Genomic DNA, 12,986 nt, shown 5'->3' with positions numbered 1-12,986 from the left:
GAAGGAACTTCTGAGGTTTTTTCCTGATGAACAGAAGTGGGTCAGACCAGAAGAATATATTTTAAAACACAACTGAAAGAATATATTTTTTTTAAAAAAACACAGAGAGACAGACAGACACAGGGAGAGAGAGAGAGAGAGAGAGAGAGTGTGCGCAGGAGTTTGGACGGCAGAGAATGGCAGCTCTTTGACGTCTCTGGGAGGACCTGGCCTTGTGTCCAAAAGGGAAGGGGGTCTTACCTCCACCAGCAGAATGTCATCAGGAGGGATGTCCCCGACCTTCTGCTCCACGTGGTTCACCAACTTGGTCTCCAGCTCCACCAGCAACCGGCCGCGATAAGCCACCCCTTCTCCCTGGGGGGTGGAGGAGAAGAGATCTAGCCAAGTCCTCCAACATTTCTCCCATGGAACGAGGGACATCCCATTGCATCATGATAATTTCCCCATTTATAGCCCCCGCACATCTCACTGGGTTGCCCCAGCTGCTCGGGACAGCTTCCAACATATAGAAAAACATAATACAACATTAACTTCCCTATACAAGGCTGCCTTCAGACGGCTCAGGGGTCGGATAACTCCATCATTTCTCCCATGAAAATAGGGGTTTCCAAAAAGTGGCCCTTCGAATCGTGGAAGCTTGCAGTTGGAGGGGACCCTGAGGGTCATCCAGACCAACCCCCTGCAATGCAGGACTATGAGTCTGCCCCATGTGGGGCTCGAACCTACAACCTTGCTTTAACAGCACCATGACGCATTGCTGTCTCCAGCTGTGGAGGCTGGGCAGAACCATGGTGGGTTGCCGTTTGTCCAGATTTTCCTGGACATTACCAGAAAATCCAGGGGGGACTTCCGAAAAGTGGTGGTTTGTCCTGGATCTTCGGCAACCTAACCTAAAATGCTCAAGAAAACTTGGGTTATTTCTCAACAACTTTGGTGTCTTTCTAAAAACAGAACTCAAAAACTTTGGGAATTTTCTCAACTGTTTGGTTGTGTCTGGATTTTCACATCTGGAAATGTGGCAGCCTGAGGCTAGCTATTCTATACTGCATCAGTTATCCCTGCTAGTGAGTTGGATTTATTGCATTTATTGATTTGGGGTTTTCTTTTCCTCTCAGGCTTCCCTGAATGCAATAACCACATTCAAAGATTCCTGCGCTTAAAATCCTGCCGTTTTCCGGGTTTCCTCTCCTGACTTTTGCACTTGAACAGGAAGAGATGCTCCGGCAGTGATGCGAATGGGGAAGAGAACGTCCCTCTTTCCACGCGAGGAAATGTCGGAGGCTATGCCGCAGCGTTTATCTCCATTTATGGCATCCAGTCGCGCCCCGGACACTTCTCCCGACTTTCCTCACCTTTCCCAGGTTGAGCTCCTCGTAGGGGTCCGGAAATCCCGTGAACTCCCTGGGGCTGCCATACAGGTTGACGTAACAGGGGCCAAAGGTGGGCAGGAAACCCAGCGCATCGTCGACTGCAGGGAGACCAAGAGGGTGAGACGGGAGGCAGGAGGCAGGAGCAGCGCTGCCTTGAGAAATGTGAACTTTTCTGGACTGACCGGTGAGCTGGAAGGGGACCAATGCAAGCAAAGCGCCAGCACCCACCCAAAAGAACCACACAAAGGGTGCTACACTAGGGTGAAGGGGGCCATGTCCCAGGACACAGAATTTCCGTAGAACTCATTTGTTTGTCTATTTGCTTGCTTGGTCACTTGTTTCAGTAAATCTGCATGCCATTTGATTGTAAAGTGGTTTGCGGGGGGGGGGGGGGACAACAACAATAAAACAGCCATATTTTCACTAAGGATTCAGCATCTCAGTTCAAAAACAGCATTTTGAATGTGTTTATAAACATGCAACACTAGATGGAGCCAGAGAGCATGAAAATTTTACACATGTTTTTCCATAGGGCTTTTCCTCCCTTTCATTAAAAGTAAAGGTAAAGGGGCCCAACTCTGCCGTTGCGGCGCTCATCTCGCTTTATTGGCCAAGGGAGCCAGCGTACAGCTTCGGGGTCATGTGGCCAGCATGACTAAGCTGAACCAGAGCAGCACATGGAAACGCCTTTTACCTTCCTGCCAGATTGGTACCTATTTATCTACTTGCACTTTGATGTGCTTTCGAACTGCTAGGTTGGCAGGAGCAGGGACCGAGCAACGGGAGCTCACCCCGTTGCGGGGATTCGAACCGCCGACCTTCTGATTGGCAAGTCCTAGGCTCTGTGGTTTAACCCACAGCACCACCCACATCCCCTCCACTTTCATTACAACAATCTAATTAATGACTTATTTATAACGTTTTTTCCTATGTGCAGATCCACCCTAAGAAAAATTAAGAAAAATAATTTCATTCGGTAAGTTAAAACTTTTCAGGTTTTGTCGAGCTAATTGCTTTTTTTAACAATCAAGCGGCTTATAAATTTTACAGAATAGATAAATGAATAATAAAACAGAACAAAGCAGCCATTACAGTTGGAGCCAGGACAGTAAAAAGCCAGACGCACTGCTAACACTACTAACAGCAACAAAACAGAGAATTGCACACAATTTTAAAAAAGAAGTCCGGATTTTGAGCATGCCCCAAACACGAGTATTGGTGTCGAGTGCGAAAGGGAAGCCAAGTTTGCACGTGCAAAAGAACATACTGTTGTTGGCAGGGAAAGGATTCACAGGGACAGGAAACTCCTCTGAGGTGCGAAGAAACGGGAGAGAAACCAGAATGTTAGGATCTCCAGGTCTCGGGGACAGAATCCACACCCAGGATTCAGGAAAGGGGAGGTGGTAAGACCAGAACTCGTGAACCAAAGAGGGGCAAAGGAGGAGAGGAGTTAAAAAGAAGCCAGGCATAGGGTCTGGGGGCTCCTAAACCCCACGTCTCCAAGGGTGGGCACAGAAGGGACCCAAAGAGTCTTCTAGCCCAAGCCAATGCAGGAATCCCAGCTAGCATGGCGCTTTGAAGCCCTGATGCTTCCAAGTGCAGCACACTGGTCTAGGCAAGCAGCAACAACCAGCTGATCAGTAATAATAATAATAATAATAATAATAATAATAATAATAATAATTTTATCATTTTATCATTTCTACCCCACCCACCTGGTTGGGTTGACCCAGGAATCAGCTACATTACAAAAGAAACAACAGTTTGAATGCACTATAAACATGCAACACCAGAGGGCGCCATAGAGCAGGAAAGTTTTATGCACGTTTTTCCATAGGGTTTTTTGCCTTTTGTTATAAGGATCTAATTTCTGACTTAATTATAGCATTTTCCCCCCAGTGTGCAGCCCCAGCCACTTCCAATACATATAAAAACACAATAAAATGCCAAATATTGATGTTGAGGATTGATTGTTGAGGATTGCAAAGAGGCACAGATCTGCTGAGGGGCTGTGCCTACAACCTGGCCACATTTCTGGCCCATAGCTCAGAGGTTCCCTATTCCTGCCATGGAGAGAGGAGGGGGTGGAGAGAATCAAAGAGAAGAGAGAAAGAACAGCAGAGCAGACGCTGCCAGATATTAACTGGGGACTCATCCCCAATTAACTGTGGCCTCGTTCTTTTAGGCTCCATGTCCGAAAGCCTCCCCCACAAACACAAAAAACCCACCCTCCAAAGTGCTTCTTCGGAGAAAACGTCAATTTGGGTTTTCCGCATGTATGTGTACACTCAGAACTAAAATTAATGTTAAAGTTAGGTAACGGTAAAGGTACTCCTGACCGTACGGGCCAGTCGTGTCCGACTCTAGGGTTGTGCGCCCATCTCACTTAAGAGGCCGGGGGCCAGCGCTGTCCGAAGACACTTCCGGGTCACGTGGCCAGCGTGACAAAGCTGCTCTGGCGAGCCAGCACCAGCGCAGCACACGGAAACGCCGTTTACCTTCCCGCTATAAAGCGGTACCTATTTATCTACTTGCGCTTAGGCGTGCTTTCGAACTGCTAGGTGGGCAGGAGCTGGGACCGAACGACGGGAGCTCACTCCGCCGCGGGGATTCGAACCTCCGACCATCCGATCGGCAAGTCCTAGGCGCTGAGGTTTTACCCACAGCGCCACCCGCATCCCAATGTTAAAGTTAAATTTCCCTTAAAAAAAAAAAAAACAGAAGCGTTTTTCTGGGTATTGACATCCCCAAGGGTATAAGAAAATTCTTTTTATATGCAGCCGCGGCAGTGAGAATGCTCATTGCAACATATTGGAAAAATGACAAACTCCCTATCAGAGTCGAATGGTTCCTCAAATTGACAGAACATGCAGAATTAGCCTCCATTTCGGAAAGAATCAGAGATAAACCCAGACAAGAGTTCATTATAGAATGGGATAATTTCAACAATTATTTGAAAAATAAGGTAAAGGTAAAGGTACCCCTGCCCGTACGGGCCAGTCTTGACAGACTCTGGGGTTGTGTGCCCATCTCACTTAAGAGGCCAGGGGCCAGCGCTGTCCGGAGACACTTCCAGGTCACGTGGCCAGCGTGACATCACTGCTCTGGCGAGCCAGAGCCGCACACGGAAACGCCGTTTACCTTCCCGCTGGTAAGCGGTCCCTATTTATCTACTTGCACCCGGAGGTGCTTTCGAACTGCTAGGTTGGCAGGCGCTGGGACCGAGCAGCGGGAGCGCACCCCGCCGCAGGGATTCGAACCGCCGACCTTTCGATCGGCAAGTCCTAGGCGCTGAGGCTTTAACCCACAGCGCCACCTGTGTCCCCCATTTGAAAAATAGCTGTAACTTAAACACGGTAGCTGCCTTTGAATGATTTCTGTAAATAATATATATGATGGGAAATGATATCGAAATAGAAAAGAGAATTTTTATAAATCAATAATGGCAAATCAAAGCAAGATGTTTAATATAAAGGAAGCATGGAGGGGATGGGAAGTTATTGGTTCATGTAGAAAGCAGAGTTAAAATTGCATGCATCTTTTGTGATATTTTTACTGAACTGATGATAGTGAAGATGACTAGGTGTTGTGTATATATATGCAAAATGAATAATAAAGCTTAAAAAAAGAAGAAGGAAAAAATTGGGTTTGCCGCAGAGAGCTGTTTGCTCCCATTGAGCTTTAAAGAGTGGGTTTTTGCAGGGAAATCACCAAAGCAAAAAAGAAAAAGGAGCGCTCAGACACAGACCGTGCCTGGGAAAAGAGCAGGGCAAAAGGTAAGTGCGGAGAAGCTCTGGGATGTGCCAAGACAGGATTGTCCCAAATGCTCAGTAATTGCAACTGGCACGAGTGGAAACTCTGCGCCAACCTCCTGCAAGCAATAAACCAGTGTGGGGTGTGAGCAGGTGCAATGGGGAGGCTGGTGGAAGCAGAATACAGCCTCCATTCTTGGTCTGATCCTCAGCCTGGGTGGGCTAAAGAAGTCCCACCCTCTTCACTTTGGAAGTGATGCTCTCTGACCGCCAGGAGAGCTTCCAGTTCAGACTCCAGTTCAGACCCGGGAGCTGAAAGGCCCCCTCTTCCCAGCTCCTTAGCTTTTGCCCCCCCCCCCAACTCCCAGGAGCAGGTCGGATGATATGGAGAGAAGTCAGAATACCTTCCAGTTCCCCTCCAGGAGCTGAGATCTTGGACATGCAGAGATGGATCGTGCCAATAATGTCGTTGTGAGTGACCCGGTCCCTGGAAGAAGAAGAAGGGCCGTTTTTATTTCAGCGTCTTAGATTTGGACTTTGTAGACAGTTTTTGTTTCCTTCTGCGAAAACTCGGAGCTTCCTCTTTGCTGGGGCAACTTCTAAAAGAAGATCCCTCATACCTTTGCAGGGGGTTGGATTAGATTAGCCATGGGGGATGTAATCCACTGGGAGCAGTCAAATACAACATTCCTTGTTTTCCTAGAATGGACATGCAAGGGGATGTTTGGTTCAGCCAGCCGAAACTTCCTGTTCCTCCTGGCTGGAGCATCCTTCCTTTTGCATGTGATAGAAGGTGGGCGTGACCTCACCTGTCCAGGTAACAAAAGAACAAGTCACGCAGCACACCTCTCGCTTTTTCACTTCCTTCTTCGTTGGACCAGCTTTTTAGCTAGGAATGTTATGCTAGCTCTCAGCTAGCAGAAGCACTGGGATTATTCCCCCATATGGAGTAGATCCACATGTACATATTTGTAACTAAATCTGCCTTCAGGAATCCAACTGTGAACTGAACTGATGTGAGTAAACCTCTTTCATTGACTTTAAATAAGATTGTCGCGTCTTTATTCTTTTAAGGGGGGGTTAAAGGGAACTTACCAGGAATGCACAATTTAATCTGAGACAGATTGAATCATATAATAGGCTCACACGAGCCTGCAACCAGTTATCTCCTGTGCATGTAAGAAAGGGGTATGTAACTCTGCTACATAAATAAATTAGCTAGTGCAAGTTAAGAAGGCTATTAATAAACAATATATACTCTCCTGCTGGGGACGCGGGTGGCGCTGTGGGTAAAACCTCAGCGCCTAGGACTTGCCGATCACATGGTCGGCAGTTCGAATCCCCACGGCGGGGTGCACTCCCGTCGTTCGGTCCCAGCGCCTGCCAACCTAGCAGTTCGAAAGCACCTCCGGGTGCAAGTAGATAAATAGGGACCGCTTACCAGCGGGAAGGTAAACGGCGTTCCGTGTGCTGCGCTGGCTCGCCAGATGCAGCTTGTCACGCTGGCCACGTGACCTGGAAGTGTCTGCGGACAGCGCTGGCTCCTGGCCTATAGAGTGAGATGAGCGCACAACGCTAGAGTCCGGCAAGACTGGCCCGTACGGGCAGGGGTACCTTATACTCTCCTGCCACCCTGAACATTCCCACAACCCATGGGGTTCCTTCTGCTAAAACCCAGAGCTTCCTCCTTGCTGGGGTACCTTCTATAATAATAATAAATAATAAATTTTTATTTATACCCCACCCTTCCCAGTTCAAAAACCGGGCTCAGGGTGGCTAACAATAAATCTAAACTCTTTAAAACTCTTAATTACAAAAGCAGCATAAAGTACAGTATAAAAGTACAGTACAGTATAGAAACATGAATAACAATAAAGTTCAAAAATCAATTAGATAATCCCCAGGGCTAGCTGGCTGAATTGGTCCTACTTGGGCCAGTGAGGAGGCCAGGGGAGAATTAGCCGTGGGGTCTCAGAGCGGGTGATCTTCATAAAAGGGGAGGGGATGGGAAAAGAAGGGAAATAATAATAATAATAATAATAATAATAATAATAATAATAATAATAATAATAATAATAATTTATTATTTATACCCCGCCCATCTGGCTGAGTTTTCCCCAGCCACTCTGGGCGGCTCCCAATCAGTGTTAAAAACCGTACAGCATTACATATTAAAAACTTCCCTGAACAGGGCTGAATAAAAGTTCAGGCTGAATTCAGATTAAAGGCCAGGCAGAATAGCTCTGTCTTACAGGCCTGGCGAAAGGAAGTTAAATCCTGCAGGGCCCTGGTCTCCTGGGACAGAGCATTCCACCAGGTCGGAGCCATCACTGAGAAGGTCCTGGCCCTGGCGGAGGATAGTCTGACTTCCTTAGGGCCCGGGACCTCTAAACTATGGTTATTCATGGACCTTAAGGTCCTCCGCAGGGCAGACCAGGAGAGGCGGTCCCGTAAATACGAGGGCCCTAAGTCACAAAGGGCTTTAAAGGTCAAGACCAGCACCTTGAACCTGACCCTGTACTCCACCGGGAGCCAGTGCAGCTTGAAAAGCACTGGGTGAATATGCTCCCATGGCAGAGACCCCGTGAGGAGCCTCGCTGCAGCATTCTGCCCCCGCTGGAGTTTCTGGGACAGTTTCAATAAGATCCCTTGTCATTTTGCAGGCGGGTGGACTTGATGACCCATGGGGTCCCTTTCAACTCTACAATTCTATGATTCTATGACACGGAGAGAGAGAGAGAGAGAGAGAGAGAGAGAGAGAGAGAGAGAGAGACACTCTTGCCCTTCTGCTTTTCCTGCGGGAAACTGCTCTTTAGCACTCAATCGGAGTAAAAAAACGATAACTCAGATTTCCTCCGGGTTGCCATTTGCTCCCATGTAGCAAAAGAGGAGCCCAGAGGCCGAGCGAGGTCCAAGGAGGGCACAACTCCTGCTTCACTCACCAGTCCACCACCCGGATCCTCATCCTCTCACACATGGATGGAAACTAAGGAGGGAAACACAAGAGGAGAGCAGTTCAGCAGGACGCAGGATCATACCCGAAGTGCAGGCCCTCTGGCTGCTCACTCCTCATGGCCAGCAATGTCTTAGGCAACACAATGGCCATGTAGATACGCAATAGACAGTCTTTATAGAATTCCTTCAAACCATAACAAGTACGAAATGAGATCTTTAGTCTCAAAGTCTCTGAAAATCTTTAAATGAAGCGAGATACCAGACTTTGTACGATGAAAGACAAGCTGTGAAGCTTGGTGTATTCAGCAAATATGATGTCCAACACTCACCATGGCTGGCAGAGTGATGGTCTGGTTCCACTGGGGGTTGGCGTTCTTCTCCACTATCTTGCTGCACAGCTGCCCGGGGGAGACAAGAGTTCGGGGGTCAGGGAGAAGAAGGCTTCCCTGCGCATCATCCCAAAACAACGCCGGATCGTGATCCTCACCCCCCACCCCGGGCAGAATATCAGGGCTAAATGTGGGGAGGGGGACTCAGAGAGGGAGCCCTGGGTAAGGAGGCCACACGCAAACGCCCTTTTATATTCCATATTTTTCCATGTAAGGCAATGTTTTTGCTAAGAAAAAATTAGTCAAAAATTGGGGGGCCATCTTATACACGGGTAGTGAATGCACAGGGGTTGGGGCTCTGGTGGAGGCAGTCTGGACTCGGGTTTGGGTTCTGGTTCTGGCGTGCACAGCTTGAGTGGGGGTTCAGGTTTGGGCCCGATTTCTGTATTTTGGGTTCAAAGAAAAAGGTGTCGTCTTATACATGGGGACGTCTTATACACGGAAAAATACGGTACTGCTCTGAACACATGCATGGAGGGAGCCAGCTTAAGCCTGCTTGTGAAGGCTGCTTTTGATGCATTTCTGTGTTATGGGGAAGGTCTGGGTGCAAGAAGGGGTGATGCCATGCAATTATGTGTTCTCAGACCCACTTTAAGGGCACAGCAGAGGCCAGACAGCCAACAAATCCATTGTAATGCCCAGGTTCACACCCAGAACCCAACTTTTGGCTTTCGGAGACCCGGCGGTCGTTTGTGTGCCCCACTCAGGGAGCAGAGCCGGCTCACCATTTTCCCGGCAAAGTTCACTTCCACAAAAGGATCCACCAAGTTCTTCTTGCTGCTGTCAAAGCCAAAGATCTGCTTGACGCTGTCCAGGACGGCATCGTCCACTGGAAAGAAAGAAAAATTGGTCAAGGAGCAGTGGGGAGAGGGCAGTGCGGCCAGTTTAACCCAGTCATTTTGTTGTTGTTGTTGCTACTAGTATTATTATTATTCTCAGTGCTTAAGCACATCTCATTTTTAGGCAAGCGGCCAGCCGCCCATCTCAAAATGTCATCGCCTGCTCTTTTTAAGCAAACGGGGTAGATCCACACACACATTTTTTAATGCTAAAAAAAAATTTCAGGAATGGTCCCAATAACCAGAGAGCCTGTGAGGGTACCCAGAGCTTACAGAGTTAACAGCTCAAGGGAAATGACGTCCTGTCACGGGGGGGGGGGGGTGTTCGCATACGGATTTTGTACTTTGTTATGTGAACGCTTTTACTTTCTGCGACAGGAGAAGCATCGAGTCTTTGCTCTCTCCTGGCTGAATTGTTTCTTTTGCTGCTGTACAATAAAGCTTCGTAGAATAGAAGAATCTGTTGTATGAGAGTTTTACTGCATGGCTGAGATTCCTTCCACACAGACACACCGCTGCTCAAATACTCTGCTGTAGCCGGGAGAAGCAAAAGGGTACAGTGGAAGCGGACTGGACGCCACAACAGTGCCACTGTTCACAGCCTTGGCGGAAGCTCAACGGAACAGAGCCGTGTGCCGTTCTTTTTTTACTTGATAATATGTGACATCAGGGGCCGCTGCAGAGCAACCCCTTTCCGGAAACGAGGGAGACTTTGTGGAAAGGAAGCAAAGGAGAAAAAGCAAAGGGGTCTCTTTCTGTCTCCACATTTCGGAACAATATTTTTAATAGCATTTTAAAGGTGAGCGCTAGCCCAGGAGCTCTTGATAATTCTATTCTATTCATTCATTTACTGGATTTCTATACTGCCCTATATTCAAGGCGGTTCAGAAAATAAAATCAGAATACAAAAGCACAAAATAAATCATCAAGATAAAAACAACCACCACCTAATTGCCCAATAATTCCTGCTTCCTGCTCGTCCAGGGATCTTCCCAGCATTCTCCCACTGTTTCCCTTGGGAGCACAGCCAAGGCCTGCCTTTGTGGCTGGATCTCCTCTTTGCTCCTCCCCCCGCGCTCTTTCTGCAACTGCATCCCCCCCCCACGGCCCCCAGCCCTGCTCACTCTGGGGCAGGTCCTCCGCCCGGTACACCTTGAGGGAGAAATGGGCCCCTCTCAGAGAGACCCCCGTCGCCCTGAGGACGTTTCCTTCGATGTCCTCCTTCTCTTCGGCCGTTTCCTTTCTCTCCACCTGCGGAACAAGCGGGAGGGGAGGATAAAAGGAGAAGACTAGGAATTCACCCTTGGAGCTTGCAAGGAAAACTGCACCTGTTGAACTTCTGGGTTCTGTGCACCTTGATTTCAGGCACTGTTCTATGAGTTCTAGGACTCTTATAAAACAATGCAAATAAAATGTTTCAAGGGCGTTTAAAATGCATTATACAAATGGGACACTAGATGGCAATGGCGAGATGATGGCAATTCCAATCTGTTTTTCAAAACATATTTTTTTAAAGCGTTTTTTATATGCGTCAAGATTCCACCTTGGTCTAGTTTAGTCGAGACTAATGGTTGTTCATCTGTTGCCTTTTTCCCAAGCTGGGGCCCACGGTGGCTTTCAACACATTTGAACAATGCAGGTACATGAAATATAAAAAGCTAAAAACGCATGCAGGATAGCCATTAAAAGGCCATTAAACTGGAATAATCATTAAAACTATGTTTTCTGGAATGCAGATGATAAAAATCAATAAAAACAGCACAGGGCTTAAGGACAGTGTGCGGATTCTGGGCTGAACGTTGATTCTTGGTACAACAGAGTGTGGTCAATAGCATTGACTGAGAAACTAACATGCCAGGTGAGAGCAGCAATATACTATATATTCCTTTTATAATATATGGCAAAGGTTTATTGGATACATAAATTGTTCAGACTGCAGCAGGAATCCACCCAGCACTCCTGGAAAAACGTGGCAGGATCTCTTAGAGCAAGCAAATGAAACTTCAACACACGGCGGATGATAAAAGTCTGCCATTTCAACAGTGGGGACAAGTTACAGTGGTACCTCTGGATACGAACGGGATCCATTCCAGAGCGCCGTTCACATCCTGAAGTAAACGTAACACGCGACTGTGCGTCTGCGCAGGTCGCGTTTCGCCGCTTCCGCGCATGCCATCATTTTGAGCATCTGCTCATGCGCGAGCGGCGAAACCAGAAGTAATGCACTCCGTTACTTCCGGGTTGCTGCAGAGCTCAACCCGAAAATACTCAACTTGAAGCTACTTCAACCCGAGGTATGACTGTACTTGTTGTTTACTGTTGTAATAATTGTTTTCTCAACATTTATCTTCTGTACCATGAACATAAATAAAAAACTGTATTAAAAAGAAAAGAAAAGGCATGGATCCTGCAGTGATGGAGTTTCTCCCCAAAGGGTTTGGGGCCCAGCATGTAAGGTTCCCCCCAATAAATTTCCACCCCTTCTGGAGATGAGAAGGTGTCACAGCCAAACCTCCTTCTTCTGCCCTTTTTGTTAAATTTAAAGAAATACTCACAGGCGCTTCGTCGCCAGGGCCCAGGACGTACAAGCTGACCTTCAGGTATCCTTTAGCTCCTGCTGAAAAATCCTCCGGATCGGAAAGGAGGAGCCACTTTCGGAGGAAGGCGTGTCCTGCAGCAGGAAGCAAAGTGCGAATATCGAATTGGCACCCAGGAAGCAGAAGGAGATGCTATTGCTGATTTGATTCTGGGCCAAGTTCAGCGAGTTCATATATAAAGCCCTTAAGAACTTGGGACCAATTGAGCTGTGGGGACACAGCTCTATGTTTCCCTCTTCCCAAACTTTCTTCTCCTTCCACCCTAATTTAATAAAGAAAATCATTCAGTTCTCTGGATAAAATAGTTTAGACATCTCGGAAGCAGCTGAGCACATTCCCTCCCCGCTAAACTCATTTATCTATGCTAAACAAACCAGTTCCTTGCTAAAACAAAGTCAAGAGGCACTCAAGAAGCAAATTCCACTCACTGGATTCGGCATAAATTGTCCCAACATCCACCTGCAAAACACAAGCACAGAAAAATCATAGCGTTGGGGAGTTGGAAGGGACAAAAAAGGGTCATCTAGTCCAACCCCCTTCAAACCACTGGAAATCCTGAACCGGGGAGAGAGGAATCCCCTTGCTTGCTCCCCAGTCTGGCCAGTGTGTGAGGCCCCCACCTCGCTGAAAGACCCCCCCAACCCACTTTTCCACCAGGTTTCTGTAGGAAGTGGCCATGGGGGCTAAGCACAGCTAGTGTGTCTCCCATATCATCCAACATTTCTCAGATGAAAACAGGGACGTCCCGTTCCATCAGGATAATTTTACTCTTTACCCCAGCCACTCTGGGCAGCTTCCAACATATAGAAAAACATAACAAAACATTAACTTCCTTATACAGGATTGCCTTCAGATGGCTTGGGGGTCAGAGAACTCCATCCCCTCCAACATTTCTCAAATGAAAATAATAATATTAATAATTTTTTCTTTGTTCCCCAGACACTCTGGGCGGCTTCCAACAAAGATTAAAAATACATTAAAATGTCACACATAAAAAACTTCCCTGAACAGGGCTGCCTTCAGATGTCTTCAAAAGTCTGGTAGTTGTTTATCTCTTTGACATCTGGTGGGAGGGCGTTCCACA

The 12,986-nt window shown here is 47.5% G+C and overlaps 1 protein-coding gene and 1 long non-coding RNA gene across 9 annotated transcripts in view; one reads left to right on the top strand and one right to left on the bottom strand.

Moving 5' to 3' along the window:
- LOC310853040 overlaps positions 1-12,986 on the top strand; it is a 484,331-nt gene that overhangs the window by 214,287 nt on the left and 257,058 nt on the right. The gene's annotated exons all lie outside the window — the stretch shown is intronic.
- The window catches only part of DYSF (dysferlin), a 180,428-nt gene that overhangs the window by 125,333 nt on the left and 42,109 nt on the right, over positions 1-12,986 (bottom strand). For 4 of the 8 annotated variants that reach the window (XM_083757042.1, XM_083757038.1, XM_083757041.1 and 1 more), the window contains exons 10-19: positions 12,331-12,361; positions 11,861-11,976; positions 10,430-10,556; positions 9,192-9,295; positions 8,407-8,475; positions 8,065-8,108; positions 5,527-5,609; positions 2,638-2,679; positions 1,353-1,468; positions 241-354 (exon numbers count right to left, since the gene is read on the bottom strand). In XM_083757042.1, the coding sequence (XP_083613168.1) occupies positions 241-354; positions 1,353-1,468; positions 2,638-2,679; positions 5,527-5,609; positions 8,065-8,108; positions 8,407-8,475; positions 9,192-9,295; positions 10,430-10,556; positions 11,861-11,976; positions 12,331-12,361 (846 nt within the window). The remainder of the gene's footprint in view (positions 1-240; positions 355-1,352; positions 1,469-2,637; positions 2,680-5,526; positions 5,610-8,064; positions 8,109-8,406; positions 8,476-9,191; positions 9,296-10,429; positions 10,557-11,860; positions 11,977-12,330; positions 12,362-12,986) is intronic. The other 4 variants (XM_083757040.1, XM_083757044.1, XM_083757043.1 and 1 more) reach the window with 1 other exon arrangement.

This window comes from Podarcis gaigeae (assembly GCF_964106915.1).
Source record: "Podarcis gaigeae genome assembly, chromosome: 9".
NCBI classification, from domain to species: domain Eukaryota; kingdom Metazoa; phylum Chordata; class Lepidosauria; order Squamata; family Lacertidae; genus Podarcis; species Podarcis gaigeae.
This window is presented reverse-complemented; position numbering and strand designations above follow the sequence as displayed.